Here is a 24,298-nt window from a genome sequence, read left to right on the forward strand (position 1 = left end):
CTAATTCATTTCCCTAATTAAATAAACCTCTTTAATTAGTCAATCAAGCTACGTTACGCGAGTTCTCTTCGCGAATGTTACATATCTAGCACTTTGTAGACGATAATAAAAAGGAAAAAGACTTTCGATAACTATATATATGTTTCTCTCCAGATGATTTGTTCGATCGTTGATAAATAGATTTTCATATTGATCAATATATATATATATATATATATATGTTTCTATCAGAGAACTAACGTCTTAACCAACTGAGATAAATAAGCTAGTCATCTCATCTAATATGGATATATATATCAAACATGAAGCAAATCACTAATTTCTGTGCTATTAGCTTCCAGCTAAAGTTTTGGGTTCAGATTAAATCAAGTATCCTGTAGACGGGGGATCAAAAACAAACTTAAAGCTGGTATATATCAGTAGTAGCAGCATATATAATGGGTGGATACACATATATAGATGCATGAAACTGAGTAAACATGTATAAATAGATATGATGATGTTGGGGTGTGTGTGTAAGAAGTAAAAAATCCAAGAGTTAAAAAAGAGAGAGAAGAGGAGAGGAGAGGAGAGGAGAGGAGAGAGAGAAGGTTTGATGTGGTTGTCGAGATGCTAACAGAGAGGCACATGCAAAGCTTAAATGATGGTATCGCTGGTGGCCAAAGCATCTCCTTAAAGCTGTCCTTTTTCATCTTAAGTCCTCTTTCTTTTTTTTTTCTTTTTTTTTTTTATATTTCCTCTTTCCTTTGCTACCGCTTCCTCCTCTCTCTCTCTCTCTCCCTATATATTTTTGTTTTCTTTAATTTTAACATATCAACTTGTTTGTGTATAAACTTACTAATGTGCAGTTGTGTGCACGTATGCATACCTAAAAGTGTCCCCGATTAATTAATTATCTATTTAATTTCCTTTTTCTTGCGAGTTACAATATACGTTTCAAGAATAATGATTTACACTGTCGAGAGATTACAACTGTTTTGGTTTGGTTGAAGATATACGTTCCGGCCTTAATCGTCTAAAAGAAAAGATAAGAGATCATCACGAATATGTGCTCAATTCCTTTTTCCATAAAGTTGGGTATTTAAACTATACTATATGAATATATATTAGACTGTGTGTGTGGGCGTATATATATATATATATTTATTTTTTAGTGTTGAATTTTTGTTCACAAACGTAAATGATGCATCAAAAAAAATCAAAATGGACCATTGTAATGCACACATCACAATTTTGTCAAACCCCGTAATTAATTGCGTCGAACAAGAAAAACTTGAAATCTTATGTGGCGTAAATCACATATATAGCAGTGGGAAGAAAAAAGTAGATTATTTTTTTCCCCCAAAATAGACTAAAGTAACAGACCTAATTTTTTTTTTTCCTGGAAAGAATTGGAGTATATATATATATTTTTTTTAAACCTCGAAGCCGACAAAAAACTAAGAAAATAATTATATATACTGAAGAAAAGAATATTATAAAAAAAATACATGAACAAGGAGAGAGAGAAAAATGCGTTATAATAAAGAAGGATAAAGCCCACTAAAGGTCATCACTCATCTAACTGTATACTATTTTTTTTTTTCGAGGCAATACATCAGTTTACCTGATCTAGTATTTTAAACTGATCTAGTATTTTATTTTATTCTCTCCAAGGTTTTGTATAATATAGTTTTGTATGATACGTAGAAATACGTATATATATATATATATATGTCTGTCAATACGTAGAAATCTAAAGGGAACAAATAAAACACAGCAGCTGTCTAACAGTAAAAATTAGCGAAGCTAGATTTGTAAGAAAAATAAAAAGGGGTTAAACTAAAGATAGATCAATTGTAGTATTGATTATGGTGATTGAATTTGGATTAACAAAAGTACTAGAGTCAACATCCAATTAAGTGCTTTTTTAAGTAAAGATCGAATAGGCAAAATGTATATATATATAAAATTAAAGAAAACAAAGTGTATGTGTTGTGTTTGTGTTATATATTAAACTTTGCTTACATCATAGATAGGTATCCCATTAGGTTGGTGTACCATGTGATGATTCTTCTACCACCGAAAAAACAGAAATCAATATTATTTTTTTAATAAAAAATGCATATAACTAATCTTTTGAATATAATAACAATTAGGGATTACTCTACACACAGATCTTTGATTAGAAAAATAAATAGGTTTATATATATGTGTGAACCAGATTTTTTTTATTTTTTTACTGTTGTAAAACTTTGGGAAAAGGGGGAAAAAGGAGTGTTAGGGTTAATAAAATAAATTCATTTATTGAGGGGAAATGGGCACATCTAGGGTAACATCACCTACCCATACAAAAATTTTATCATGCTTTTAGGGCTTTTTTTTTTTTTCCTTTTCTTTTGTTGCCTCCACTGGTCCCGCGACTTCCCTCTCATCCCCACTCTCTCTTCCCTCCCGTGAACTACACGCTCCAATATCTCTTCTTCGTCTGTGCCGACGCTCTCTTACCCTCGATCTATGCCACGGACGAAACGTGCCCACACGCCCAAAAGCAAACCTCGTGATAACCACGCGCGCCTAGGGTTTTATTGCAGGACACCAAGTGAAAAATAAATGGGGTTTGCGATAAGAACCGCACATTACGGACACGTGTGCTTTTCTCATTGGGTTCTTGTGCCCCCATCCTATATATCTCACACATACGAATTAAAATTTTAAAAAATGCGTTTCTTTCCTAAAATAAAGAAAACATTGAAATCTTCTACTTAATCTTTGTTGTTTAATTTTTGGGATACTGTTACCCTAATCCAGCTAATGTGTTAGATTTATTTCTCTCAGAAATTTTGTATTTGTATAGTAAAAAAAAAAAGATACTCTCCTTTTTTGTTATTTTTTTCCTAAAACAATTTGACAAATACAGATAGAGAGAGAGAGAGAGATACAAAATACGTGTACACAATGTAAAGTAAATAGATACGTAAAACCTTGTTTCGTGTAATTGGAAATAGGCAGACCAGATGGTGACATGGCATTGTCATGTTCCATAGATATGAGTTGTTCCTCTTTCTTTTTTATTTTACATATTATTTTAATAATGAAAATTAAAAAAAACCCTTATATCGACGCAAGCTAAAAGAAAAGAAAGAAAAAAAAAACCCTCATTTCAAGGATAAGAGAGCTCTTCACTTTCTCTCTCTTGTTATCTTCCTAGAGCTCTCTCTCTCTCCAAAACCAAAGAACCCCAACAAAAAAAAAAAAGTCCTCCCCTTTCTCTTTCTCTTTCTCTCTCTCCCTCTCCCCCCCCCCTTTCGTCTTAGGGTTTCTGGAAAATTCGCAGTCAAATTCTACTCATCTCCCGACGAATCAACCCTCGAAGCTCCTCTAATCTTCTTATCTATTACCTCCTCAATCTCCCGATATAGTTTTTTCCTCTTGCCGCTTAAGATCCAGCTCGAATCTCGTTTCCCCCCCCCCCTCTTTTTATTTTATTTTTTCCCCTAATTTCTGGTCGGAATTAATTCAGGTGCGTGTTTCCGACATGAATCTTCGATTTAAGGTTTCAGCTTAGGTTTCGATCTTGTTAGGTTCGGGGATTTGGTCTGTGTGACTTAACAGCTGACTTCGTGTCTCTCTCTCTCTCTTTTGAGCTTCCACTGTTCATTTATACGTCTCTCTTCTTCCTCAAACTCGCTGTTCTTACTTTTTTTTTTTTTTTTTGCGGGTTTGTTTCACGGACTATTCACGTGCGGATAGATCTGGCCCGTATTAATTGGGTGGGTCTTTGGTTTACTCTTTTGTTAATCACATGCCCGTTAATTTAAGTGTTTTTATTTATCTCTTAATTTCGTTCCTAATTTCTGATTTTAAACCCTAAATTACGCTGATTAATTAATTTCACCCTTTTCTTTGGTTTTTTTTTTCCCCTAGGTTATATTGAATCGGTTCCGATCTTCTTTCTTTTTATCTTTTTTTATGTGGCTGTAGTTAGATAAAGGTTACAGCTTTGTGTGTTTCTCCTTTGTCTGAAAAATAAAACCCTAAATTTTAGGTCGTGTTTAGATTTAGGTTTTACATTTTACGACTAATTTTTGTTTTAGTAGTGTAAATGAAATGTGATGCTAGTAATGAACTTCGTTCTTTCATTTTATGCATGTAGACCTTAGGGTTTAACTTATTTGTCTTGGAATTGTGGATTTTGATGTTGGTTTATGAATGTTATTTCATGTGGAATATTCATGGAATATGCTCGAACACTATGTTATCAATAAGTAAAATTTATTGCTTGACTATAACTAGAGTTATATTTGGTGTCTTATATTTGGAAAGTTGAGATATATGTCTTGGTATGCAACAACAATGTGATCATCAAGCACAACTATATTATGTGTTATATAACTTGGATGTTTATGTATCGTGATGCTAATGAATATTATTATAATGTGTAACTTTTGTAGCTCTAAGTTGCGGAGAGAGTATAATGGTGCATGGAAGTTAATCATCATTGAGCCATAGAATCTTCTTCAAGCAAAACCAATGGGATCCTCCATTAAGATCAACTCAATATCCATAGATCTTGCAGCTGCTGCCAACGAGATTGATATGGTGAAATGTGATCATTTTTCCATACGGTGAGCATAATTTGTTTAACCTTATACATTATCAACCTTCCTTTTGAGTATATGTTTATATTTTCCAATTAGTTTGATCAGATTGCTTTATCTGATGTTCACTTCAAAAAGCATAAGTATAGTAGCAAGTTACATGCTTAAATGACATGAATATTGAGTTATTTGTTCTTCTTGATTATTGCAGTGCATTCGTAGCTGAAACCCGTGAGAGAGATCATAGAAAATGTTGGCCTTTTTCAGAAGAGAGCATTAGTTTGGTGGACCAACAAAGCTATTCTCTTCCTTCTTTATCTGTGCCAAAGTTTAGATGGTGGCATTGTATGAGCTGTATCAAAGATATAGATGCTGATGGGACAAAAGGTATTTGACCTATTGGTATATATATCACGTTTCCAGTACTGTTGTTATGTTTCTATAGACATATATGCTTGTCCGCTTGAACTTATGCATCTGAGTTGTTTCCAGATTGTGGACTGCATTCAAACTCAAGAACTATTGGAAATTCTTCTGTTATTCCGAGTACAAGCAAATTGAATTCACTAACTATCCTTGATCAAGAGAAAGAAAAGAAAACTGATATTGCAGGTATGCAGTTGCAGATGATTAGTGTCATAATTCATAGCAGCCTGTATTAATCATTTGGTATTATATCATGTATTTCAGGTAATGCTGTTGAGGAGAATTTGGATGTAAACTTTGAAAGATCTCAGAAGGATGATCAGACAGGTATAGTTTTCTCTGCTCAAGCAAATTAAAAGTGTGCACATAAAGGGGAGTACTAAATTTTAAAAGCTCAACAATTGCAGCTGCTGCATTTCTCAAGAAAATCAGTGCTCGATCAATGGATGCTTCTACTGTTAGGAGCAAGAGCAGAAAGCTCGCCAGTCCAGAGCAGGTAGGAAACAAGAAATCTAAAGAAAAGGTAAACAAAACATCGATGGATATTAGCAGCTGGAAAGAGAAACAAGCTGTGGATCAGGCTGTGACAACTTTCGGGTCATCTGAAATTGCTGGTGTGGTTGAAGATACACCGCCTAAGGCAACCAAGAATCATAAAGGCGTACGTGGTCTGATGGAATGCGATAATGGGTCATCAGAGAGTATAAATCTTGCTATGAGTGGGTTGCAGCGTAGGAAATCTCGCAAGGTTCGTCTACTCAGTGAGTTGCTTGGTAATACCAATACCAAAACCAGTGGTGGTGGTAATATCAGAAAAGAAGAGTCTGCTTTGAAAAAGGAATCAGTTAGAGGTAGAAAAAGAAAGTCATTACCAGAAAACAATTATGTCAGCCGGATATTAAGTACAAACGGCGCAACCTCTGAAAATGCCTCCAAAAGTTGTGACTCTGATCAAGGTAAGAGTGAATCAACTGATAGTGGGTTTGAGAGAACTCCATTTAAGGGTAAGCAGAGAAACAGAAGATTTCAGGTTGTTGACGAGTTTGTACCACCACTTCCTTGTGAAACTTCAAAAGAGGGCATCACTGAGCATGATACAGATCCCAGTAAGAGACCAACTCCTGTGCACTCTTTATTCACTGGAAAAGATTCGGCTCCTTGTCCTCCAAGTACTCAGAGAACAGAGAAGAAGCTCAATTTAGCCAAGAAGAAGACAAAGAAGCCTGTAACAGATAATGGGAAGAGCACCCTGATCAGTTTTAGTAACGGCATTGATGGGAATCAAGTTAAACCGCAAACTGGTCCTTCAATAAACGCAGTTTCCCACACTCAAGATTTATTGAGTGAAAAACGGGTGGATGGTTTATTTGACAACCGTTTAGCATCAGAAGGGTATTGCAGAAAATATATCCCTCAGCCTAATGATAAGCCAGCCATTTCTTTGCATTTGCAAGACAATGATCTAAGAGATGCGGAACCAAACTGTCTCCGAGATTTTAGTTCCTCTTCTAAATCCAGCGCAGGCGGATGGTTGAGGACTGGAGTAGATGTTGTTGACTTCAGAAGCAACAACGACAATACTAATAGACCGTCTTTCTCGAACTTTAAGCTTAGATACGCCCCTTCTTCCACTGAAGTTGCTGATTTTTCCCATGTGCTACAAAAGGTACAAGCTTTTCATCTATCGTTTTGAAATTACTTGTTCAATAGCTGTTATTTATGTGAAACTCTGTATTACAGTTTGGGAATGAGTTTTTTTTTTTTTTTTTCACATTTGAGCGTCAAAATTCTCATCAGCTTCCTCAATCGCCATGCTTTCTTATTCTGTTTTCCACCTTGCTCTGATTGTTGTTTATTCCAAAATGGTGTGCTTCAGTAACTGAATCTGGATAATAACGGGATTGATTTATTTGGCAGGATGCTTCTGGTGCAGACAGAAAGGGGAAGACTGTTATGGTCCAAGAACATGGAGCACCCAGAAGCCAAAGCCACGATAGAAAGGAGACTACAACTGAAGAGCAAAACGATGATATTCCCATGGAAATAGTGGAGCTCATGGCCAAAAACCAGTACGAGAGGTGTCTTCCGGACAAAGAAGAAGACATTAGCAACAAACAGCCATCACAAGAAACGGGACACAAATCCAAGAATGCTCTACTGATTGATCTCAATGAAACCTATGATAACGGGATCTCACTTGAGGACAACAACACATCAAGACCACCAAAACCGTGTGCTAGCAATGCAAGGAGGGAAGAACGATTTCCTATGGGAAAGCAGCAGAACTCTCATGACTTTTTCCCTATAAGTCAGCCTTATGTGCCTTCTCCGTTTGGGATCTTTCCTCCCACCCAAGAAAACCGAGCCAGCTCCATCCGGTTTTCTGGTCACAACTGTCAGTGGCTTGGGAATTTGCCAACTGTATCTAATCAAAACCCTTCTCCATCCTCATTCCGGGTATTACGTGCTTGTGATACGTGCCAAAGTGTTCCTAATCAATACAGAGAAGCTTCTCATCCTATTTGGCCATCTTCCATGATACCACCACAGAGCCATCATAAGCCAGTCTCTTTCAATATGGATCAGTCAACAAAACCGGGTATGCTTTCACAACCATCCAACAATGAAAATACTTGGAACCTCAACTTTGTCGCTGCCAACGGGAAGCAGAAATGTGGGCCTAATTCGGAATTCTCATTTGGCTGCAAACATGCTGCTGGGGTTAGTAGTAGTAGTAGGCCAACAGATACATTTTCTAGTGAGAGCTCTATACCAGCATTGCATCTACTCAGCCTTATGGATCCTCGGCTGAGGTCAACCACTCCTGCTGACCAACATGCAAACACTAAATTTACTAAAAGACATTTTCCGCCAGTCAACCAGTCCAAGGACTATATAGAGCTTCAAACAGGGGACTCTAGTAAGACAGCCTACACAACTAAGCAGTTACCTTTTGATTTTTACAGCAAGAGATTCGCACAAGAGACTTCCCGCAAGAGTTTCCCCATCATACCACCTCTTGGGACGTCTTCATTTTCGTTTCAAAATGCTCAAGCTTCATGGAGTCCTCATCAAGAGAAGAAAACCAAGAGAAAAGACACTTTTACTCCGGTTTACAATACTAATGAAAAGGCAGGGTTTGTGAGCAGCAACGACCAAGCGAAATTCCAGCTTCTGGGGGCATCCAACTCCATGATGCTCCCTTTGAAATTTCACATGACAGATAAAGAAAAGAAACAAAAGAGAAAAGCAGAGAGCTTCAATAATGCCTCTGCGTGGCCGCTCAAGATTTCTGGTCCCATTGTGTGCAGCGTCAATAGAAACCCTGCTGATTTCACCATTCCAGAACCTGGGAATGTTTACATGTTAACGGGTGAGAATCTTAAGGTCCGAAAACGCACAAACTTCAAGAAGAAACCAAGCTTGTGTAAGCAGGATGCAATGAAGCAGACCAAGAAGCCTGTTTGTCCACCTACAGAAAATGCTTAAAGATATACGTCGTGGGAGAGATTTGTGCAGGTCAGTTGCTACTCTTTCTAATTATTTAGTATTCGAATTTACTTGGTTCATCTTGAAATCAAACTAGCTTTCATTGAATGTTAATACTGTCTGCACCTTAGGCTTAGTGAGTGTTTCTTTTGCAGTTCCATTAGTCAAAACGTAGTATTAACTTATGTTTAGTTAGATGTTAGAACAGAGTCTCTTCATCAAATTTTTGTGTCCCCGTTTCTAACAAAACAGGTTTCTCTGTACTCAATGTGAAACAGATACTGAGGCAGAGGGATTGACAGAGAAAGAGGGACAGAAAGAGATATTCCTATTGAAACCAAGGTTAAGTCAGACAGGAAACAGTGAACTGCAAATCTTCCTCCTGTTCTTTGTCTATGGTCTTTGACTCTACACATCTCTTTTCTTATGTTTTGTTCAAGCTAGCATACTTGGGAAAAACTCAGCGTGTGTATATATTTAAATTACTGTACTACATCCCTCATGATAGGCCTTGTCTTTTTTTTGTTTCTTTTTGGGAATACCAGATACCTTCGTCGTTATATTTATGTAGTCTTATTTTAACCGGTGTGTTATTCCTTGTGTTGAAATGTTACTATCGCAACTTCTTCAAACTTATTGAAAAACCTAATTAAGAGAAACCCTTTTAACTTTTCATATACCTTTAACGTAGGATTTTTTATAAAAAAAAAAAATCTCTACTTTGAAAAGAAATTTTTTGAAAGTAAAAAAGCCTACAAAATAGTAGAACAAAGTAAATGTTGGGTATAGATATATACATATGTTGATTCCATTAATTGCAACTCTATGTTTGCATTTGGCTGACTTGCTAGTTGCTACCGTGTCCGGAGTAAAGGATAACTTTATCATAGGAGAATGATAGATGAGAGTGAGCTAGCGGATGCGAGGTTCAAATATTGAAGTGTCGGCACATCAGAGAGAACGACAAGTAATTTAGTAGGAGAGAGGGAATGGTTCTTGAAAGAGAGTTAAAACCGAGGGTGGGGAGGAAGAAACACGGTCATCATCATCATAGATTCATAGGTGACATATACTGACACTACGGAAAAAAGAAAATGTGGTGAGATTCAAAATCTAAGCAAATTAAGATGGTCCCTGGTTTATAGGATATTCTAGTTAAGAAAACGCATTTAATGGATCATCTAAACACTAGAGAAGAAGAGGATATACTGTATATGATGTTGGATTGTTGATGCATAAGTGGACCTCGATAGTCGATAGTAAGTGCCTCCACCTCCACCCAATAGCAGTTAGGTAGATGAGCTTGAAAGTGAAAAGATCGAACCTCAAATTAACAAGGTTGCACGTCCATTTTGTTTGGGACTGTTACTTTTCATATTCTTAACATGGCGTGGGACTTTCTCATTTTCGACGTGGGATTAATTATAAACATTGCTACTTTAATGATGTTCATTCATTTATGACAGACCAATCCCATCTTTTTTAGATCAGTCATATATTGCATGCGCTTACTACGTTACGTTACGTTGATACCACCTTAATTGATAATTGGTTAAACTAAATCGATGGATTTGGTATGCTATATTGGTATTGATATATGTTTCATGAATTATATATGTAGAATATATATCGGTTATAACCTACCAGTATTAACATGAGACTATTAATTATTATTTCCGATATTTTCAAATGCAAGATTATATTCCTATCCAATCGGGTAAACATATGATTTATTTGTTCAAACAACAGTTTGAAACGTGATGTAATCCACGGATAAGCTTAAATTTGCAAATACTTTTGGAAGAGTTAAATATGGATAATAAAATATTATATATTTCCGTATAAATAGGATATATCCCAAAATTTATGGAAATCCAAGATTCTAGTAAAGCATTATTTATCTTTGGATACAAACACACTCATGATGAGTCATGATGAAGAATAATATATTATTTCTGTTTCTTTATCATTTTGTCACCTGATTAAAACGCAAAAATTTCAAGCTACGTGACTAGAACTTGCGCTGGAGAATCTGCAAACCCTAGCTTGTGTATAAACAAGACCTTGTCTACAAAAGTAACCTTTGGAAGGGCTGCAATGGCTGTCTTCTGAACACACGCAATTCCCTTCAAGGGCACATCCGTCGTACTTAGGACCTTCTCTTCCAGACAGAATCTCATCAGACCATTCACTTGAAAACATATTCGTAGGATCTAACTTGTTCTTCACTTGCAAGAATTTGTCAAGGTTAGGTCCACACTTTTGCTTCACGCCAAAGAAACCCACTTTCCTATTCTTTCCCCAATGCGGCTTAGCGCCGTGTTTGACAAACGCCATCTGCTCCATCTCCTCCATCACATCTTGGTTCAACCTCGGGGTCAACTCATCATCCGCTCGGTAATAGTTAAAGTCAACAACCACAGAATCCTCTGTCTGGCCAAGATAAGCATCTGAGGCCTTGATGAAACGTATGAGGATACCGTTATAGATATCAATCCCGCATAGTCTTTCCGGTTTCAAGTCTCGTAGCTTCTTCACATCGAGGAGAAAGTCTCTAAACCTAGAAACCGTAAATATAGCTGTCGTTTCATAGAAGAAAAGACCGTTATACCTCGGATCCCATGCACAAGCAACGTCAATTCTAAGTGAAGATGAGTAAAGGCAAGACCCTGAAGTCTGGATCTTGCCTTGTCTCCCAATAACCGGATATCCGGTAAAGAGTAAACCATTGTTCTTTAGACCGTTCCCGGTTAGTTTCTTGTAGGCCAATGTCGTATCCGCCGTGCCGCATTTTCCTTTCTCGTTCTTGCTAGATTCAAGCCCCTTCTCTGCAACATTTTCAATTCCAAAACTTTTGATACATCTAATTTAACCAGACTAAACTGGGAATGTATGGTAGGTTAATGTATTGTGAGCCGTATACTATAAGTAAAGTGGAAAGTAACCTAACCTAATGCTCGAATCCCTTTAGAGATCAAGATAGGATTAGACTGAAAACCAATGAAATCGTTTACTCCATCGCCGGAGACGTTGACCGGTGATCGGATATCGTAACGGTAAACCGCAGTTCTCTTAGAAGGATACCAAGTTATGTCTCCGAATTCGAATCTCTTGCCATGCTCCATAAAAACGTCTTCAAGTGCTACGTCTGTTGTGAAATTATACGTCATGCTTCTCTTGAACCCTTTCTCTATCGTAAGCTTAACCTACAAAAATTATATAAAAAATGATTTAAGAAAACAAAAACAATACAGTAAAGTTAACGGCGTTAAGTTTATTATACCTTTGAGATGACGCCTAAAACACCCAACGACAATTTAACGGCGTTAAGAAGCTTATCATCTTTTCCTTGTTCGAGGCTAACAACCTTGGCGAAACCTTCCGATGAATCCGCCGGAACCACAAGGCTGATTCCGACAACATGATCATGAACCGAACCTCCTCGTCCCGACCACGAGCTTCCATGGGATCCGGTACTGATCAGCCCACCGACACTCACTCCTTCCCAATACGGCGACGTTCCGATACTAAACCCAGCGCCTTCAACTTTATCGATCAGCTCTCTCAACGAGACACCGGAATCAGCCGTAACCGTAAGCCTGTCCGGTTCAATCTCGATAACCGAATTATACTTCGACGTGCTGATTAGAATTGCGTCTGAACCGGAAGGACAAGCGAGTTTCGGTATGGTGTGAGAGAACCTGGTGACGGTTTTGACTTTGAGATGATGCTCAGCCGCGTAAGCCACGGCTTTACGGAGCTCCTCCTCCGTCGTTGGATAAGTGACGTTAGCCGCGCGGCAGGTTTTGCGGTCAGGCCACTTGCCATACGCGTTGGAGACGGTGCAGCCGGTTAGGTCGCATCTAACCGGTGATTGCGGTGGTACGGAATGAACGGTCCATATAGTGTTGACGAAGAATAAAGATAGAAAAGAAATATAAAGGGTATAATGTAAATAGTAACGCATCCTATATATGATTATGCAGAGATAATTATGTTCCTCTCTTTGGATCTGTGACCTTTGTTTTGGAGGTTTATGCTTATACTTATGTAGAAATGAGTTTTTTTTTTTTTGTAAGATGATGGAAACATTGCTTTGAAGGAAATAAAAGTATTGCGGGATCTTTTTTTTATTTAGTTTTTGATTATCTTATGATTTTGGTCTATAGGATATTTTAGCTTAGAGTGGCTTAATCATATCCTTTTGTTTCTCGCCGCTCGTTTATCCAAAGATGGTAAGAAATATTTTAAGAAGAATGGTATAATCTTAAGATCTGGGTCAGAAACCTTAACTTATGGAAAATAATATTGTAGGTTCAAAATTGAATTACCCACTAAAGTATTTTCATCATTCGTCTGCTAAAAAACAATTGGTCTAAAATAGAGAAAAGGATGGGAATTGACAAAATAATTGATCTGACAAAAAAGTACGAAAGCAAAAGCATGTTGTGTTTTGGTTTGATAACGGTGATAAAAATGATTAGTTATAATTAAATTAGTTTAAACGATATGTAGTATTTGAATATTGGTTGATACGTTTTTATTTTTTTGGTTAAAAATGTATATTATGTAAATGCCCTGTTATCCAATTGGTTAATACTTATTGAAAGAGAAAATATGTTATAACATATTTTAAATGGGTGTTTTTTTTTTGTTTTTTTTTAAATGGGTGTTTACATAGAAAAAAACATATTTTAAATGGGTAACAAAATTGGGTCGAGAATTAACCATTATTATTATCAATGGAGTAAACCAAACGGCAAACAAACCCTCTAAACTAATTGGTTTCCAAGCTTAAGGTGGGAACAAAACCCAAAACCCACATCACTCATCCAAATCCGATCCAGCTTTTGTAGGACCGAACCGATTTTAAAGTTTTTGAAAAAAGTTGGTCAGTGACTTGGCCTGCTGGCTCATATAAGATTTAACCCTATTTCACTGTTTATTACGACGGATATGATAAGTTAAAATCAAAATTTGAGTTTTGTCGTCTAATATATGCATCAAGTAAGCTTAATCTAATCAAAAAATAACTTTTTCAAACTAGGAATTATTAGCTTTCTTTTTTTCCTTTATGAATAGTATGTTTTGGAGTTTAATAACTTTTTAGACGACCAATATTTTTAAGTAAATTCAATTAAAAAATAATTTTGTTTGGTAATAAAATTACTTATATAAGAAACTCGGACACAGTTTGAAATATATTTTTAGTGGTAATTATATAGTTACTATTTAATAATTGGAGAGTTTTGCGTCGTCATATACAATATATATACACACGAATTAGATATGCATGCCGTTTATGGTGTTTCCTGATTGACGGTATAGTTAACCATGTACAGTATTAATAGGTTTAGACAACCCAAGAGTCATAGCATACGTTCTTTGGAGGTTCTAGTCTTTTAAAGTCTTACGTAAGAAGTGCTTCACTTTCGTAAGGAGAAAGAAGTTTACTTAGGATATGTGATGATTTTATTTATTCCTTGTGTTAACTGATAACTGGTAAGTCTCGTTATGGTAGCTAGCTACTAGCTAGAGCAAACTTAGCTAGTTGATCATTAACTTAATCTGTTGAGTGATTCTATTACTATTGCCTTTATGCATGGAGTGATAATCATATTATCTATAAACGAGATATCTTCGTAATTATTCTATTGAAAGACTATGCATTAATTTGACCCAAAGAAAGGCTGTTGTGCTATAGCCATACGTGAGGTCAGTTTATAAATATGGAATGTAGATTATAGTAGCACATTTCGGATTAGTATAGCCGCCGACCAAATTATGGTTTGGATCGACTAATTTCGTTTGCGAGCTTGTCATAATTGTATGATTTGGCTCAATTCATTAATATTCATCATAATTCAAAAGATAAGATCATGATTATTTTTTCATGCTGAAAAGATTTTTTTTGAAGAAAACCTAGATCATTATATTGTTATTTACACTGTATAGTTTTAGTAACAGAGTTGCTATGAAATGACTTGGCAAATGTTCCGGCTGGTATCTATGGAGGTGCCTCTCTCAACTATAAATAGAGACAGACCACCCTAGCTCATGCACATGTTTATGCCAATAGGTTAAGTAGGAAAATGACCAATCCATGAACATGCAAGACCACTTGAGTTTTCTTATTTCCAAAATATACTATGTTTTAGGATTGATGATATTAGAATTTAAAAGAAAATTAAAGTACTACTGTACATATACTGTTTAAAGATGAATGTTCCAATTTTACTCACTGTCAAATATTTATTTTGAGATATTTTGATCCAGTTATCCAAGCAAGATTTACACAGTAAAACATGTCTTTCGAAGGGTAAAAAATATGGAAATATATTCCACAGTAAAACCTAATAATTTCGACATGTACTAGTTTATAAATCTAAATAATGAAAAGGGACTAATAATGTAAATATATATATATATATATATATATATATATATATATACACACAATAGAGAGGAGACAGAGACGAAGGCCCACAACAATCTTTAACAAAAGAACAACAAGCCCGTGACCCCCAAATTATATAATAACTAGCTTTCAGTTTTTTTTATTATAATTTTTCTTTTTGTCATCTGACATAATCTCAACCGTTAGATTTCATTTGGTTCATGTCCCATTCTGACTCAGATCCAACCGTCCATATTCCTCTAGTGTCTTCAATAGTTGGGCCCCTTTTCTCCTCCCTCTCGCTGTACACTCTCCTTCCAGCGCCAACGCCACCGCTCTAGCCACCTCTTCCGCCGGCGCCACCGCTATCTCCTCTCCTCCTCCTCCTCCTCCTCCTCCTTTCCCGTATACCACGGAGAGTATGCTTATGGCGTATTCTCTTCCTCTCCCTGCCAATCTCGCCATTACTGCCACCATCGCCGGCACCGTCATCGCGTGAGCACGTACCTCCGCCGCGCCTTCCGTCGTCGTGCACATGAGCTCCAACGCGGCTAAGGCTCGTTCCACCGCTGAGATCTCTAGCCCAGCCGCCGTTTCCACCACTGCTCGAGCGGCTCCAGCCTCTACCGCCACGTGGCGGTTTCCTTCGGCGAGGCAGAGCGCGAGGAGGATTTTGGTGACGTATTTGGCCGTTACGATCTTGTTGTTGCTGCGAAGGCAAGAGACGAGGCCTCGCATGAGACCCGGTGGACAAGTTGGATCAGAAGGCGGGTCGGGTACGACGACACGTTCCAGTAGCTGCAGAGCTAGGAGCTTGTCGGATTCGGAGACGGACGTGAGGTGAAGCTCTGCGATCTGGAATGTTTCTTGGAGAGTGGTGGTTACCGGAAGAGGCGGTGGTGGAGGAGGCCGAGGAAGAGATGGAGCGGTGGATGGAGTTTGGTCAAGGTGATGAGGGAAGCGCCATTGAGTGAAGCTTTGAGAAGTTGAGGTTGAGGAAGAGGAAGACGAGGACGAGGTGGTTGTTGGTTTACGGCGAGGTTGCTGCTGGTGAGGAGAGGTGGGACTGAGGACGGACTGTGTGCAGCGGCGGAAGAAGCCACAAGAGAAGAGAGGACGCGGCGGCGCGTGGGGTTTCGGCTTTTGGTTTGCTTTCATCATCGCTTTTCTACTTTTAAGTGAAGTGGAGTGAAGCGAAGGGAAGAGAGACAAGTCTCTTTTTTAAATAGGAAGAAGGAAAATAATTGATTCGCACCAAATTTGTCAGGCGGTACTTACACTTGTATTCTCCCTAAAAAGATTATTACTCGCACATTAAAATCATTAAATTTTATTTATTATAATCACATGTGTGTGTGCGTCTCTATGGTCCCATACGATTTTGACGAGGGTTTAAGTAATAAAGGCTACAGGTTTGTATTTTTGGATCAATCATTATCTCAAGACGATAAAATGGTCTAAGAAACATAGGAATCTATTATTGTTGTACAAAACAGAGGCTTCTATAAACTTTAAATTCATAAGGTTCAGTGCAACTCTAGAATGTGAGAAAAGGTTACAAAGCAAGAGTGTGCTCATTTTCCAAAGCCTAACATCAGGATTTAAGTTAAGCCAATGGTTTTTCTCTACGAGTGCCAAAAATGGTTCATAAACATTCTACAACTGTGAAAAAAACAAAGAGGAAGGTATTAAAACCTTTTAAGGATCCAATCACCTCCATTTCTCGCTTAATTCTTTCTTCTCTGAAAGGACCCAAGTTATGTAGATGGCTGCAACCAGTGCTACAATCGTGATCAGGAGAAGCGCGTAGCTGAAGTCGTCGGTCAGTGAATCGTATGTCTTTGAAGGAGCAAGCCTTGTGTAGAAGAGATCCACTCCATAGGCAAAGACGTGTGTTGTTGACTCTAACTTGGACGGAGCTGTTACTATGCCTCTTAGACCTTCTACTTTGTGGGAGTGTGTCACGTACGACTGGAAATAAGACAAGGTGCATCAGAAATTTTAGAATCGATACAATCACTTTATCTAACTGAAACCAAACCAAGGGCTGCCTAGTCAAGGAAAATGGCTTTGAATGAACCTGAGGAATTATGGGTAATGAATCCGTGAGAGGGATGATTCCTTCTTCTTTTTCAGCTTGAGACGGGTTAAGTGTCCGGCGTGGATCCACAAATCGTTTATCAAGTGCCAATATCTAATCATATATTGGAACAGTTCTTAGTATCAGTTTTTCAATCCATTGAGGTACCTAAATATGAGAAGAAATGTACAAACCTGATCCCCGATGGTACCAATGAGAAGATGCTTTGATGTTATACCCTTTGCTGTGGATGTCACTGCGATGGTTTTCACTGACTGAGCAAAGAAGTATGACTGTGACTTTGTAAACACCTCTGGTCTAGAGTATGAAGTGATTGGCGCTGTTAGATTGTGCTTTCCCAGAATGAGTTTCCAGACATTTTTGTTCTCCTGCAAATAAAATTTATAACGTTTCACAGGGCGAACACTTAATCAACTGAAAAAATTGTTTTTAGTATGAACTATGAAGTCATACCGCCCTAGACTGATCATAGATCTCAACGACCGTAAACTCGTACTTGTGAGCTCGAAGATTGAAGTAGTGGTAAACAACCCAATTTTCACTAAACACCTGCAAACAATTCGAAGGCTAAGAAAGTTGCATTGAACCTATGGAAAAAAAAAAGGAGATGATGGAGGACTTACTGCATGGACTGGCCCTTGACAGCCTTGATGTGACAAACGGTGCAGTATCCGTCCTGTGATGGTGTCAATGAGGTATACTACAAGTGATGATTCCTCTGGTGTAACTGAGCCAATCTCACCAGCACCTTTTGGTGAAACGGTGGCCACAAACATTAAGTTTCTTGACACATATTTATACAACAGGTCTTCTGTGTTGACTTTGGCTTGTGTATGAACAACCTGGAAATAAAATTCGTATGCAAGTCATGATTAAAATAATTAAACATTTACTGAGAAGACTACCCGCGAAAGGAAACACAGCAATCTGTGTATACGATGAGTAAAACACTAACAAGAATTAAAGAGCTTTAATTTCGAAACCATGATTTATACCTCATTAGATTTTCGTGTTAGTGTCGAAATAATTTTCTCTGATTCCGAAGGAAACACAACAGTCCAAAGTTCTCTGGTTGTAAAGCAGTACTCATCTGCAGTCTCACCAGAGCAACTGCTCTTCATTACGTGTCCTCTGATAATACCCTCATCTGCCTCAACAGTGTACCAATATACATTTTGAAACTCGCGTTGAAAGATGCTGAGAGCCTCTGATGTTTTCGGATACAAGTGGACGTGGCCAACAGTATCAGCTATTAGATGTAAACGTTGTTCCGTTGAGTCTGTATATGGAAGAGGCATAACTTGAACAACAGAGTGACCAATATCTGATGAGCTAATCTCCTTTCCCGTGTACACATCAACAAATGAAAGGACACCAGGCGCACTCGAATCTGATTCGCACCTGCCAACTACAAGCACAGAAGGATTTTTGTCCATGGCGTGATGATGAGGGACCTGCCATTGGTACAAGCTAATGCCGTTTGGACGTTCACAGGTTTGTGATTTGCTATGAGAGTTTAGCAGCATGGACCAGACAATCCTCCCATCTCCAGTGTGCAGAGCAAAAAGTTTTCCAGCTCGAGTAAGTGCTAAGATTAGTTTCCGAAAGCCATTATGGTCACGGGTCAGTTTGTTCTTTCCAGAACTCTTCACCCTCAAATCTTGAATTGCTACCACGTCCTCGGGGCTTGCTAGCAACAAGGACCCCTTAAGCTTTAGCACATGCCCCTACCAAAGAAACAGAGAAAGTTCAATTGAATAGGGTGAGAAAACAAATATAACACATCAAATACACAAAAAAATAATACAACTCTAGGGAAATTAAGAAAACCCAACCAAGACGTTTAGGACCTTCATACCTTAAGCCACTCAAAGAGAGTGTGCTCCACTTTTGCCACTGATACACCATCCTTTTCCACAGGGAGTTCTGCCGTTGTAACATCAGTCACTGAAGCCAGGGCTTCTTCCCTGCTCCAAACAATCGCCCCTTGTTGCAGTAACAAGAGTGAGTGATCTTCCATCACAATAAGGGCCCTAAATCCATTGCTCCTGTCTGTCCTGATATAATTGTTCATGAAAACTTTATGGACACGGCCCCTTTGTTGGTCCATTTGAATGGTCTCTCTAAGCAATACATTATCTAATTCATTAACAAGTTTCACCATGAGGTGAATTTTGCTCCCTTCATGATGAACTGAAGCAAATGCCTCCTGATCGTCCGCAACTGGAAGTGAATCACTCATGGCTGTTTCATCAGATAATGAGTCTACTACCTCCAACTTTCCTTCGCCACCAACCTTCACAAATATAGTGCGTTTATTGACTTTTACAGCAAGCATGTTGCTAAGAAGAGGTGATAAAATCTCAGCCTTTCCAGAATTCTCAACAAGATCTGAAATAGGGGTCTTCTGGAAGCTAATATCTCCATCTACGAAGCCAATCGTAACCAAAATTGACCTCGTCGAATCAAGGACAACAACTTTATCGCTTGAAACTGATGAAATTTCGCCAGAAAATCCACCAGGGAACACCCTACTTTTTTGTGCCACTACCTCTCCACTTTTGGAATCAATCTGATAAACAACAGCCTCAGATAAATTAATGAATCCCAGCACAGAAATTATACTACTTCCAGGAGGTTGAAGAACCCGCTGAACTTCAAACCTGCAAGAGGAACCATAGAATATTAAACACCAAAATCATTATAATATGTATGTCTGTACTTAGAGCAACCTCATTCAAATATACAGTGAAGACTGTCATACCCTTCCGCTGTAAAATCCTTTTCCCACAGGACCTCACCATCTATAGCAGAAACAGCATGAAGGTACCCACCACCGAAAACAATAATGGGGTAGTCCTTGTCAACCTTCAAATTTATCTGCAAGATATCTCTAGTTCATTAATAAGTAACCATGGAACTGATGACGAAAAAAGATTGCAGTTACTATCATTCTTCAATGCCCTATAGGTCAAAGTTGTTTTCTTACAATAAGAAAAGGATAGTAACAGTTGTCCTCCGTAAGAAAATAACACAACTCCTACGCTTGTATAACTTACCGGCACCGATAACAGTGACTTTGAAGGTTTTGCAGTATGCAGAGATGTTTCCCACACCATTTGGCCATCAGGAAGGTTCCAGGCTCTTAAAGTACTCCCTTCTGATGAAAGGGTAATAACATCTGAAACAATTTGAATCCAAGAAAATAGAGTTCAAGACTGTAGTACATTACGATTGCAGGTGAAAGCAAATATAAAATATCCACATGTATTGATGATGATTCTTACATTTTCCCAAGGCAATACCAACCCCATCGATAGCATCTTTAGTCCCGAGAACATGCCGCCAAACTGCAACAAATCAAAAACCAAAAGTAAGAAACAAGGGAAAGAAAAAAGACAGAGAGCCATAACAATCATAGTGGAAGATACTTCATGATTCAAGATGGATAGCAAATATATGAATAGAAATATTCTTACATATCTCCCCATGTCTGAGATCGAGTGAGGCAACGACATTCTCCTCGGTTGAGACAATAACACGCTTTCTCCCAGTCTTTTGAGTGTGGAATACAGCATGCTTCACTTTCCCGATGTAACGTTGGTGCCTACACCCAGTACAACAGTGACTATCATCAATGAAAACACTTGTAATTTCTATCGAATTCAATCTTATGTAAGCAATAAGAGCAGCTCAATCCGATCGCATCTCAAATTCACTAGTGTTGGAACCAGATCCTTCCATGAATCATTTTATAACACAATTCACTAGCTAAAGAGATCTAAAGAACCAGTAAATCACAGATGCGGATTGGGTTGGATTAATCAGATTGGCGAAAAGCTCTACTTAAGACTTATAAATCGAAAGCTCAGTAGTAAGTAAACATCGAAACTAATAGAGAGAGTGAAGAAGAGAAGAGTTTACCAATCGGTGATGCCGGCTTGATCTTCATAAAGGGAGAAAGATACAATTGCAGATGATAAGAAGAGGAGAAGGGGAAGAAAAACCCTAATCCCCATAGCTATATGACGATTGCTGACTAAAATTTTAGCTTCAGCAGATCTGGGGGAAGATGAAAGAGAGCTTTTGGTCTCTCCGAAGCTAATCGTGGGAGGCTTTAACTAAAAGCCAACAAGGTCTTCTTCTACCGAACAAACCGAATATTTTTTATTTATTTTTATTTTATTTTTGACAACAGCAAGCGAATAAGTTTTTTTTTTTTCCTTTTTTATTTTACTCGTACGTATATTGTTGAGCGAAGTTTAAAATCCACGTATGACAATGCGACATTTATCAAAACTAAATAGTAAATACTAATTAGAACAAATTAAAAAAAATTATAACTTTTACTTCCAACGATATGAACAAATTTGTTAAAAAATACATTTTACTACACAGATATGTTCATGTCGTATCCTTCAGTACCGTTGACTTCAGGAATTTAGTTCCGAATGGTTGGGTTAGCCGTACGGAGCAGTACTGCATCGTGTTTAAAAACAAAAAAAAATTAGGGTAAAAATGTATGAAAAACGCATTCCAATCATCTTTATTGGAAGACATAACTCGAGTTAATTTTTGTGTGTATTAAAAGCTTTAACAATTATGATATTTAATAACAATTGAAGATGAAAATGCGTCGACATGTTCTGATACTTCTATATAAAGGAATATAATGGAACACTCGTTCATCTTTTACATATAGTATTCTCTTCACAATCATCTTGTTAATTACAATATGAAATATAAAATTTTACACACACTTGTGGTTATATATTACATTTACCATAAGATTTGGCACACCACACAAAATACACAACATTGAGCACAGATAATCCCACAAAGAGCCAGTAGTAATAGTCTAAGTGTCCCTCGTCTATGTTCTCTGTGATCCAGCTCCCACACGTGGCGACGTCTACGATGGTAATGATCCAAGATGAGATGAGGCTTGCGGCTGACATGCCGAGGCTGGAGAGTGTGGTGGCGACGCTTGACATGGATTTGGGAAGCTCAGAGTAGAAGAACTCGTTCTGTGCTATCGTATTAAGTGCTTCCGAAATGCCTCCTAGTATCATGTACGGTAATAGCCACATCGCCGATAACATCGTATCTCCCTCGTCTCTCTAGTGAATGTGAATCAATCAACCACCACGATTATTTACACCATAATTTTAGATTCAAACTTATTTTTGTTAATACATATTTATAGGAACACAAAGAAAATGAAAAACAGCTAACCGAAATCCGGATTGAATTACTTACAGAGGTTTTTTGCCTGTCGTGCTCCACAGCCGCAAGAGTGGAGATGCACACAACCGATATTACATAACCAGCTCCCATTCTCACCATAACTCCCAATCGGAACGGCTCTCTTAGAGCCCAAGAAACTAACGGGACGATAACAAGATCGTAAAGAACAAGGAAGAGCACGAAGGAGATGACCAAGAAAATGCCATAAGAGCCTGCAGGAATCTGGAAACCCTGAATGAAGGTGCGGCGATCCATGGCCTTGGCTTGAAGGACTATGAAAGAGACTTGGCAACCCGTGACAAGTGACAAGATGATTCCCGTTGACCAGATGGGTAAGACACTGATGAGAGATTTAAGCTCTTCTACTTGTTGAACGCTACATAGCTGCCATTGATTGCTTGATTTCCCTGTTAGAGTTAAGACTTGCTTCGGGTTACTTATGACGCAAGCTTTATTCAAATACCTATAGTAAAAAGATATTTTGGGGGAAAAAATCAATAAGACGCAAAATTGTTATATGACAAATATTACCACAAATATAGTATACCTCAATTTTTGGCTAGGAATTGAAAAGGAAGAGCCTATTTCGTGATGATATGATATAATATACTCCTCAGATGACAAATTGATGTTTTGGTTTCTGAAAGCAGCAACGAGAACCTGGAAAAGTCCAGCGACAAGGCCGGACTCACACTTAATCCTTACATAGTAGGGAGACGCCGCGAAGAACAAAGCGACGGATAGAGCCATGGCAGCGACAGAGACTCCAAAACCGATCTGCCACCCAAACGTCGTCTGAACGAAGACCAGCAACGACTGAGAAAGAAAGCAAGCGAGCATGACGGAGAAGTAGTACCAGTTGAAGAGGGTTTCTAGGGCTGACGTGGCGGCACGTGATGATGTGTGGTTGGATTGGAGCTGGTCGGCGGCGAAGGCCAAGCAGGAGGACCTGACTCCCCCGGCACCTATGGCGGTGAGGACAAAAAACGAATATAGGAGAAAAAGTTGGAGCACTGTGGTGGGTTGGCACACGTGTGTTGATTTATCGCATTCTGGTCGAATTATTGTTGTCAACCATAACAAAATCATCCCCTGTTGCTCATTAAGATTAATCAAGCAAAACATAAAGAATGAATAATCATTATGGATGAGTATAAGATGATTGTCATTGATGTGTAATGTAATAAGTGATAATTACATGCATCATCATCCGGATGTACATGTACGTATGGGTTACTTGTTGTTAATCAATGATATTTGGGACTAGCCAACGCTTTTGCAATAAAATATGGATGTTTATTTCTAACTTGTTATATATATTTTTTTGTTATTTTACCTTGCAACATACAATAAATATAGTTTATTTGAGTTTTAAATCTATTTTTGAATGTAATGCGTAAGGTACCAGAAGGCTGAGGGATGATCCAAACCCGATCAGAGGAAACCGGCCCGTGTAAGAATCAGCAATAAAAGCACCAACAAGAGGGAAGAAATTGGTGGCGGCAGACCATAGGAAGAGGACATTGGCCGCTTCCGCCGTTCCCATGCCGTATTCCACCGTCAGGAAGAGTATCATGTTCGGTACCAATCCAAAACATGCAAGTTTCTCCAACGCCTGACTTGCTATCCAAAACCATTTAACCAGGCATGCATCAGAAAAAGAAAACATCTATCTATGATGTTACAAACTTATAAACATGAGAGTTAATCATACCAAGAATACAAGATATGGTCGGAATACTGCGATACGAGATAGGTCTTCCGACGAGAAGAGCTTCTTGATCCATATTTTAATTTGGAGATTTTTGACTCTTGGTGGTTGTGCTATAACCTTATGTTTTGATAAAAAATGTCACTTTAATTATATCAAACTGTAAACAAAACAAATAGTATATATAAAGTGTCGTACCTAACTGGACCCTCTTCAAAGTTTTTAATTAAGGAATTGGATATATTAAAGTGTTGGTGGTCTTGTATTGTTTTGTTTGTTTGTGGTATGAATCTTTATAAAATGCAAACAAGACATATGCTTACTTCGTTTTAAATTTTGAAATAATT

At 38.0% G+C, this 24,298-nt stretch overlaps 5 protein-coding genes across 6 annotated transcripts; 1 reads left to right on the forward strand and 4 right to left on the reverse strand.

The window, feature by feature from the left end:
* Positions 1-3,224: 3,224 nt before the first annotated feature.
* Positions 3,225-9,103, forward strand: LOC17881479 (protein EMBRYONIC FLOWER 1). 2 transcript variants are annotated; one of them, XM_023780455.1, is made up of 9 exons: positions 3,225-3,502; positions 3,733-3,752; positions 4,434-4,607; positions 4,792-4,967; positions 5,073-5,192; positions 5,271-5,333; positions 5,414-6,672; positions 6,924-8,525; positions 8,774-9,103. In XM_023780455.1, exons 3-8 carry the CDS (start codon positions 4,513-4,515, stop codon positions 8,493-8,495), a joined length of 3,285 nt encoding a protein of 1,094 aa, XP_023636223.1. In that variant the 5' UTR covers positions 3,225-3,502; positions 3,733-3,752; positions 4,434-4,512; the 3' UTR covers positions 8,496-8,525; positions 8,774-9,103. The 2 variants fall into 2 exon arrangements, with proteins under 2 accessions (XP_023636223.1, XP_006286946.1); XM_006286884.2 differs by lacking the exon at positions 3,733-3,752.
* Positions 9,104-10,430: 1,327 nt separating this feature from the next.
* Positions 10,431-12,519, reverse strand: LOC17881389 (L-gulonolactone oxidase 3). Its single transcript, XM_006287185.2, has 3 exons — positions 11,779-12,519; positions 11,446-11,701; positions 10,431-11,323 (listed from the first exon to the last, which is right to left on the reverse strand). The coding sequence occupies exons 1-3, from the start codon at positions 12,460-12,462 to the stop codon at positions 10,494-10,496; spliced, it is 1,770 nt and encodes a 589-aa protein (XP_006287247.2). The 5' UTR covers positions 12,463-12,519; the 3' UTR covers positions 10,431-10,493.
* A 2,380-nt stretch (positions 12,520-14,899) lies between these two features.
* LOC17882566 lies at positions 14,900-16,290 on the reverse strand. The gene has a single exon (XM_006289553.2). The coding sequence runs from the start codon at positions 16,051-16,053 to the stop codon at positions 15,112-15,114; it is 942 nt and encodes a 313-aa protein (XP_006289615.1). The 5' UTR covers positions 16,054-16,290; the 3' UTR covers positions 14,900-15,111.
* A 58-nt stretch (positions 16,291-16,348) lies between these two features.
* LOC17881541 (ER membrane protein complex subunit 1) lies at positions 16,349-21,107 on the reverse strand. Its single transcript, XM_006286938.2, has 12 exons — positions 20,918-21,107; positions 20,473-20,600; positions 20,281-20,343; positions 20,053-20,174; positions 19,758-19,873; positions 18,852-19,656; positions 17,989-18,720; positions 17,617-17,835; positions 17,447-17,542; positions 17,167-17,361; positions 16,973-17,086; positions 16,349-16,863 (listed from the first exon to the last, which is right to left on the reverse strand). Exons 1-12 carry the CDS (start codon positions 21,010-21,012, stop codon positions 16,603-16,605), a joined length of 2,946 nt encoding a protein of 981 aa, XP_006287000.1. The 5' UTR covers positions 21,013-21,107; the 3' UTR covers positions 16,349-16,602.
* A 652-nt stretch (positions 21,108-21,759) lies between these two features.
* Positions 21,760-24,041, reverse strand: LOC17883272 (protein NRT1/ PTR FAMILY 1.3). Its single transcript, XM_023781647.1, has 5 exons — positions 23,955-24,041; positions 23,646-23,863; positions 22,935-23,332; positions 22,253-22,676; positions 21,760-22,113 (listed from the first exon to the last, which is right to left on the reverse strand). Exons 1-5 carry the CDS (start codon positions 24,025-24,027, stop codon positions 21,760-21,762), a joined length of 1,467 nt encoding a protein of 488 aa, XP_023637415.1. The 5' UTR covers positions 24,028-24,041.
* Between the last annotated feature and the right edge of the window lie 257 nt (positions 24,042-24,298).

This window comes from Capsella rubella, unplaced genomic scaffold, assembly GCF_000375325.1.
Source record: "Capsella rubella cultivar Monte Gargano unplaced genomic scaffold, Caprub1_0 scaffold_6, whole genome shotgun sequence".
Lineage (NCBI taxonomy): Eukaryota > Viridiplantae > Streptophyta > Magnoliopsida > Brassicales > Brassicaceae > Capsella > Capsella rubella.

Coding starts and splice junctions, on each gene's coding strand:
- LOC17881389 (XM_006287185.2), bottom strand. CDS start 12,462: ATGCGTTACTATTTACATTATACCCTTTATATTTCTTTTCTATCTTTA. Junction 11,702..11,778: donor TTTTAGGCGTCATCTCAAAG/GTATAATAAACT, acceptor TAATTTTTGTAG/GTTAAGCTTACGATAGAGAA. Junction 11,324..11,445: donor TAAAGGGATTCGAGCATTAG/GTTAGGTTACTT, acceptor AAAATGTTGCAG/AGAAGGGGCTTGAATCTAGC.
- LOC17882566 (XM_006289553.2), bottom strand. CDS start 16,053: ATGATGAAAGCAAACCAAAAGCCGAAACCCCACGCGCCGCCGCGTCCT.
- LOC17883272 (XM_023781647.1), bottom strand. CDS start 24,027: ATGGATCAAGAAGCTCTTCTCGTCGGAAGACCTATCTCGTATCGCAGT. Junction 23,864..23,954: donor GACCATATCTTGTATTCTTG/GTATGATTAACT, acceptor GGTTTTGGATAG/CAAGTCAGGCGTTGGAGAAA. Junction 23,333..23,645: donor GATCATCCCTCAGCCTTCTG/GTACCTTACGCA, acceptor AATGAGCAACAG/GGGATGATTTTGTTATGGTT.
- LOC17881541 (XM_006286938.2), bottom strand. CDS start 21,012: ATGGGGATTAGGGTTTTTCTTCCCCTTCTCCTCTTCTTATCATCTGCA. Junction 18,721..18,851: donor CTCTCTTTGAGTGGCTTAAG/GTATGAAGGTCC, acceptor TTTCTTTGGTAG/GGGCATGTGCTAAAGCTTAA. Junction 16,864..16,972: donor CATTACCCATAATTCCTCAG/GTTCATTCAAAG, acceptor TCTTATTTCCAG/TCGTACGTGACACACTCCCA.
- LOC17881479 (XM_023780455.1), top strand. CDS start 4,513: ATGGGATCCTCCATTAAGATCAACTCAATATCCATAGATCTTGCAGCT. Junction 5,334..5,413: donor TCAGAAGGATGATCAGACAG/GTATAGTTTTCT, acceptor CAACAATTGCAG/CTGCTGCATTTCTCAAGAAA. Junction 6,673..6,923: donor TTTCCCATGTGCTACAAAAG/GTACAAGCTTTT, acceptor TTTATTTGGCAG/GATGCTTCTGGTGCAGACAG.